Source organism: Pseudophryne corroboree, chromosome 3, assembly GCF_028390025.1.
Source record: "Pseudophryne corroboree isolate aPseCor3 chromosome 3, aPseCor3.hap2, whole genome shotgun sequence".
NCBI classification, from domain to species: Eukaryota; Metazoa; Chordata; class Amphibia; order Anura; family Myobatrachidae; genus Pseudophryne; species Pseudophryne corroboree.
This window is the reverse complement of record NC_086446.1, coordinates 696989136-696995323: the sequence shown is the minus strand read 5'-3', so window position 1 is coordinate 696995323 and position 6188 is coordinate 696989136. Positions and strand designations below refer to the sequence as shown.

General features: G+C 45.0%; 1 protein-coding gene across 5 annotated transcripts in view; it reads right to left on the bottom strand.

Moving 5' to 3' along the window:
* Positions 1-363: 363 nt before the first annotated feature.
* Positions 364-6188, bottom strand: part of CCNJ (cyclin J) — a 23563-nt gene continuing 17738 nt past the window's right edge. For all 5 annotated transcript variants that reach the window (XM_063962028.1, XM_063962027.1, XM_063962029.1 and 2 more), the window contains exon 6: positions 364-2567. In XM_063962028.1, coding sequence (XP_063818098.1) covers positions 2153-2567 — 415 coding nt within the window. In that variant the 3' untranslated portion in view covers positions 364-2152. The remainder of the gene's footprint in view (positions 2568-6188) is intronic.

Here is a 6188-nt window from a genome sequence, read left to right as displayed (position 1 = left end):
TGGGGTCACATGAACAGGACCACAGACTAGCTTTGGACAGAGGATTAGAGGACCAAAAAAAACAAGAGCAGTTGAAGACATATAAAACTAATACACAGATCGATTTTGAAGAGGGAAAACATGAAGTTATAGGACAACCTCCCTATAAAAAAAATAAAAATAAAAAATACTACCAGCTCATATTAAAGAGCTACAAAACGTGCTGTAAAAATACATGCATACATTTTATGTGGATTTGAACTTTTGAAGGATTGGACCTTCAAGTGCTCTTAATCTGACATTTCTGGCAGATGCTTTCTTCTGCAAAACTGAACAGATATCAAAACGTACAGCCACAGAAATGTAATGAAACTCAAAAGAGCGTTTAGGCAAACAAAAGGTTTATTAAAAAAATCTGAAGTGCATAGCACTCACCCAGAATTATTTGTTGTGGTTTAATACTCCAACAGTTTCCATACCTCCCCACCAAAACCCACAACCTTTTGGCTTCTGCATTCATAACATGTAACGTGGTTGAGTCCCTTGATGAACAGCTGAACATAGCTTTGGCTGTTTATATAACGATTATATCCTCACACAACAAAAAACGATAGTTACAGAATAAATAAAAATAAAATGAAAAAAAAAAAAAAAAGTAGTGTTTTTAAACTTGAATCCTGCTACCTTCTAAAACAAAAAAAAATAAAAATTCTAAACTAAATTACAGATGTAATGTATAGAATTTCTTAGTTGCTCCTTTTCTCTCCAAAAGAAAAAAACTCCAGTGTTAGTAATTAGCTAGGACGTTCTAGAGTAGTTGGTGGGGAAAATAAACAAGAAACAAAGACATAACTCTTATACTAAACTAAATTTCCTAAAACTATCACCATCTGGCTCACACGTTAGCGGTTATTCAAGTTAGGACGGAGCTTCATAACATTGAGGTAGTTAAATAAAGACACTTCTGAAGTCCTCAAACTGGAATGCTATTCTATTATAAAATGAGGATCCTTACTGTTTCGGCACTTCTTGATTAAACTAAGTATATATTTAAATGCTAATAAATCATGATTGAAGAGGCTGAACGGGATTTACAAACCACATTAAGGAAAGAAAAAAACAAACCGTAATAAAATAGACGATTTTACAACTCTATAATATTTGGACGCCATGGCGGCAAGATTTAAGTCATGCTTTTAATCCTATGGCTGAAAGCATTTTTCTTCAATATGTGGAACATTCTACACCCTAACATAAAACGCTAAATATATATCTATAGGTCCCATTTTCTTGCCTTGTACACACTCAAATGGCTTTACTATATAAGATCACCTGTGTGCATCACGTGGAGGCAGAGAAACTATATTTCACACTGAAGTCGAAGATTTGGTCAGTTTCATTTGGCTTGTAAAGTCATTACACAAAACTATAATCTACTGCATCATATCCTTATCTAAAAATATCCAGAGGGCTTGCTACCGAATTTCCACGCGTCATGTAGGGTGCTCAGTTAGTTAGATGGCTGGATGCTACAATTCTAAAGGGGCTGAAGAGCAGCATACAATTAGACAAAAGCAAAACGTATATATATGTAGGTCTAACCCTATGTTAAATAAAACACCAGCAGCATGAACGATAGCAAGTTATATATTATATCCCTGAGTTAGTGTGATATATTGCATAAAATAAAATAAAAAATAAAATGAGGTATAATGGAATTGTTAGAACAAAACATTTCAAAAAGTTTTACCAGTAGAGAATGCTATAGGTAACCGTACATCCGATAAATAAGCACCGCTGTGGTGTTTGTAGTTTAGCTGCGCCAAGTATCACTCGGGTGATTTTCAGAGCAGTTTGTGTGGGAACAGTAGCTCACATCTTCACGCAACATCGCTAAACATTAATACTGTAAATCTCCTTCATAAAATATTAAGGATGTATTCTGAAGAAAGAAAAAAATAAAAATATATATAAATCGTCAGATTCCCTGAAGATCATGGTGATCGGACAGTACTTTAGCACCGGCAAGTGGCTTGCCTTAGGAGTCTCACGTTTTGAAAAGATCTCCGATCTTCTTGTAACAATGGAGCTCTCTTATCAAAAACAAAAAGATGAACTGTAGAATTCACAGCATGTATTTTTAGAAGAAGGACAAAAAGAGTTTCAGCGTTCATCACCTCTCGAAGCACTGTGTTATACAGGAGTAGTGTCCATTCAGAGGAAACCCTCGGTTATAAGACACACCAATGCACGGTTTCACTTCTATGGGCATGGCGGCTATTGAAACACTGGCAGCAGTCTGTAGGTGGGCCCGTGGCTGCAGGCTGGTTGTGGTCAGGGCTGAGGAACATGCCTGGAGGGGGAAAGCCGAGGTGTGGGCCGTAGACACAATCTGTTGGCAGCTCGGCTGTTGAGCAGCTGGGTGGTGGAATGGCAGCTGGTGCTGCGAATGCAGGAATGGGGGGATGTGTTGTTGGATGTGGGCCTGCGGTGGGGCTGGGGACTGGGGCGGAAATAAACATGGTGCCGCCGAGTGGCCCAGCTGCGATTTGTGCTTGTTGGCTTCTTTCACATCATTGTCATGTGCACTAGAAGAAACAGAAATGGAAGATCATGAGAACAGCATCATGCTATGTGGTTACATTTAACCTAGTACTTCCCTGTACATAGAGCAAGCTTAAGACACACAAGTGACGTTTAAACTATGTATAAAGCAAATGCAGAACAAATATTCATGAATCATGTTCAGTGAAGTCATTATAGTATCAAGAGTATGCATTATCCTACAGCCACGTCTCCATTGTGCCAGGGTGTGTGCGCGCGCGCATTATCCTACATCCACGTCTCCATTGTGCCAGGGTGTGTGCGCGCGCGCATTATCCTACATCCACGTCTCCATTGTGCCAGGGTGTGTGCGCGCATTATCCTACAGCCACGTCTCCATTGTGCCAGGGTGCGTGCGCATTATCCTACAGCCACGTCTCCATTGTGCCAGGGTGTGTGCGCGTGCGCATTATCCTACATCCACGTCTCCATTGTGCCAGGGTGTGTGCGCGCATTATCCTACAGCCACGTCTCCATTGTGCCAGGGTGTGTGCGCGTATTATCCTACAGCCACATCTCCATTGTGCCAGGGTGCGTGCGCATTATCCTACAGCCACGTCTCCATTGTGCCAGGGTGCGTGCGCATTATCCTACAGCCACGTCTCCATTGTGCCAGGGTGCGTGCGCATTATCCTACAGCCATGTCTCCATTGTGCCAGGGTGCGTGCGCATTTTCCTACAGCCGTGTCTCCATTGTGCCAGGGTGTGTGCGCATTTTCCTACTTCCATGTCTCCATTGTGCCGGGGTGTGTGCACATTTTCCTACAGCCATGTCTCCATTGTGCCAGGGTGTGTGTGCGCATTTTCCTACAGCCGTGTCTCCATTGTGCCAGGGTGTGTGCGCATTTTCCTACATCCATGTCTCCATTGTGCCAGGGTGTGTGCGCATTTTCCTACAGCCATGTCTCCATTGTGCCAGGGTGTGCGAGTTTTTTCGATAGCTGCGTCTCCAATGTGTCAAGGTGTATTCACATTATCCTAAAGGAACGCCTACAATGTACCAGGGAGGGCAGGTATTTTCTTACAGTCATTTCTCCATTGTGCCAGAGACACAGAGAGAGAAGTTGCTGCATTAGCAAAAATAAGAATTTACTTACCGATAATTCTATTTCTCATAGTCCGTAGTGGATGCTGGGGACTCCGTAAGGACCATGGGGAATAGCGGCTCCGCAGGAGACTGGGCACATCTAAAGAAAGCTTTAGGACTAACTGGTGTGCACTGGCTCCTCCCCCTATGACCCTCCTCCAAGCCTCAGTTAGGATACTGTGCCCGGACGAGCGTACACAATAAGGAAGGATTTTGAATCCCGGGTAAGACTCATACCAGCCACACCAATCACACCGTATAACTTGTGATCTGAACCCAGTTAACAGTATGATAACAGAGGAGCCTCTGAAAAGATGGCTCCCAACAATAATAACCCGATTTTTGTAACAATAACTATGTACAAGTATTGCAGACAATCCGCACTTGGGATGGGCGCCCAGCATCCACTACGGACTATGAGAAATAGAATTATCGGTAAGTAAATTCTTATTTTCTCTAACGTCCTAAGTGGATGCTGGGGACTCCGTAAGGACCATGGGGATTATACCAAAGCTCCCAAACGGGCGGGAGAGTGCGGATGACTCTGCAGCACCGAATGAGAGAACTCCAGGTCCTCCTCAGCCAGGGTATCAAATTTGTAGAATTTAGCAAACGTGTTTGCCCCTGACCAAGTAGCTGCTCGGCAAAGTTGTAAAGCCGAGACCCCTCGGGCAGCCGCCCAAGATGAGCCCACTTTTCTTGTGGAACGGGCTTTTACAGATTTTAGCTGTGGCAGGCCTGCCACAGAATGTGCAAGCTGAATTGTACTACAAATCCAACGAGCAATAGTCTGCTTAGAAGCAGGAGCACCCAGCTTGTTGGGTGCATACAGGATAAACAGCGAGTCAGATTTCCTGACTCCAGCCGTCCTGGAAACATATTTTCAGGGCCCTGACAACATCCAGCAACTTGGATTCCTCCAAGTCCCTAGTAGCCGCAGGCACCACAATAGGTTGGTTCAGGTGAAAACGCTGGAACCACCTTAGGGAGAAACTGAGGACGAGTCCTCAATTCCGCCCTGTCCGAATGGAAAATCAGATAAGGGCTTTTACAGGATAAAGCCGCCAATTCTGACACGCGCCTGGCCCAGGCCAGGGCCAACAGCATGACCACTTTCCATGTGAGATATTTTAACTCCACAGATTTAAGTGGTTCAAACCAATGTGACTTTTGGAACCCAAACTACATTGAGATCCCAAATTGCCACTGGAGGCACAACAGGAGGCTGTATATGCAGTACCCCTTTTACAAACGTCTAAACTTCAGGGACTGAAGCTAGTTCTTTTTTGGAAGAAAATTGACAGGGCCGAAATCTGAACCTTAATGGACCCCAATTTCAGGCCCATAGACACTCCTGTTTGCAGGAATGTAGGAATCAACCCAGTTGAATTTCCTCCGTCGGGCCTTACTGGCCTCGCACTACGCAACATATTTTCGCCAATTGCGGTGATAATGTTTTTGCGGTTACATCCTTCCTGGCTTTTGATCAGGATAGGGATGACTTCATCCGGAATGCCTTTTTTTTTCCTTCAGGATCCGGTGTTCAACCGCCATGCCGTCAAACGCAGCCGCGGTAAGTCTTGGAACAGACAGGGTCCTTGCTGGAGCAGGTCCCTTCTTAGAGGTAGAGGCCACGGATCCTCCGTGAGCCTCTCTTGAAGTTCCGGTTACCAAGTCCTTCTTGGCCAATCCGGAGCCACGAATATAGTGCTTTCTCCTCTCCATCTTATCAATCTCAGTACCTTGAGTATGAGAGGCAGAGGAGGGAACACATACACTGACTGGTACACCCACGGTGTTACCAGAGCGTCTACAACTATTGCCTGAGGGTCTCTTGACCTGGCGCAATACCTGTCGAGTTTTTTAATCATGTGGACGACTTCTGGGTGAAGTCCCCACTCTCCCGGGTGGAGGTCGTGCTGAGGAAGTCTGCTTCCCAGTTGTCCACTCCTGGAATGAATACTGTTGACAGTGCTATCACATGATTTTCCGCCCAGCGAAGAATCCTTGCAGCTTCTGCCATTGCCCTCCTGCTTCTTGTGCCACCCTGTCTGTTTACGTGGGTGACTGCCATGATGTTGTCCGACTGGATCAACACCGGCTGACCTTGAAGCAGAGGTCTCGCTAAGCTTAGAGCATTGTAAATGGCCCTTAGCTTCAGGATATTTATGTGAAGTGATGTATCCAGGCTTGACCCTAAGCCCTGGATATTCCTTCCCTGTGTGACTGCTCCCCAGCCTCGCAGGCTGGCATCCGTGGTCATCAGGACCCAGTCCTGAATGCCGAATCTGCGGCCCTCTAGAAGATGAGCACTCTGCAACCACCACAGGATGGATACCCTTGTCCTTGGTGACAGGGTTATCCGCTGATGCATCTGAAAATGCGACCCGGACCATTTGTCCAGTAGGTTCCACTGGAAAGTTCTTGCGTGGAATCTAACGAATGGGATTGCTTCGTAGGAAGCCACCATTTTTACCCAGAACCCTTGTGCATTGATGCACTGAGACTTGGTTCGGTT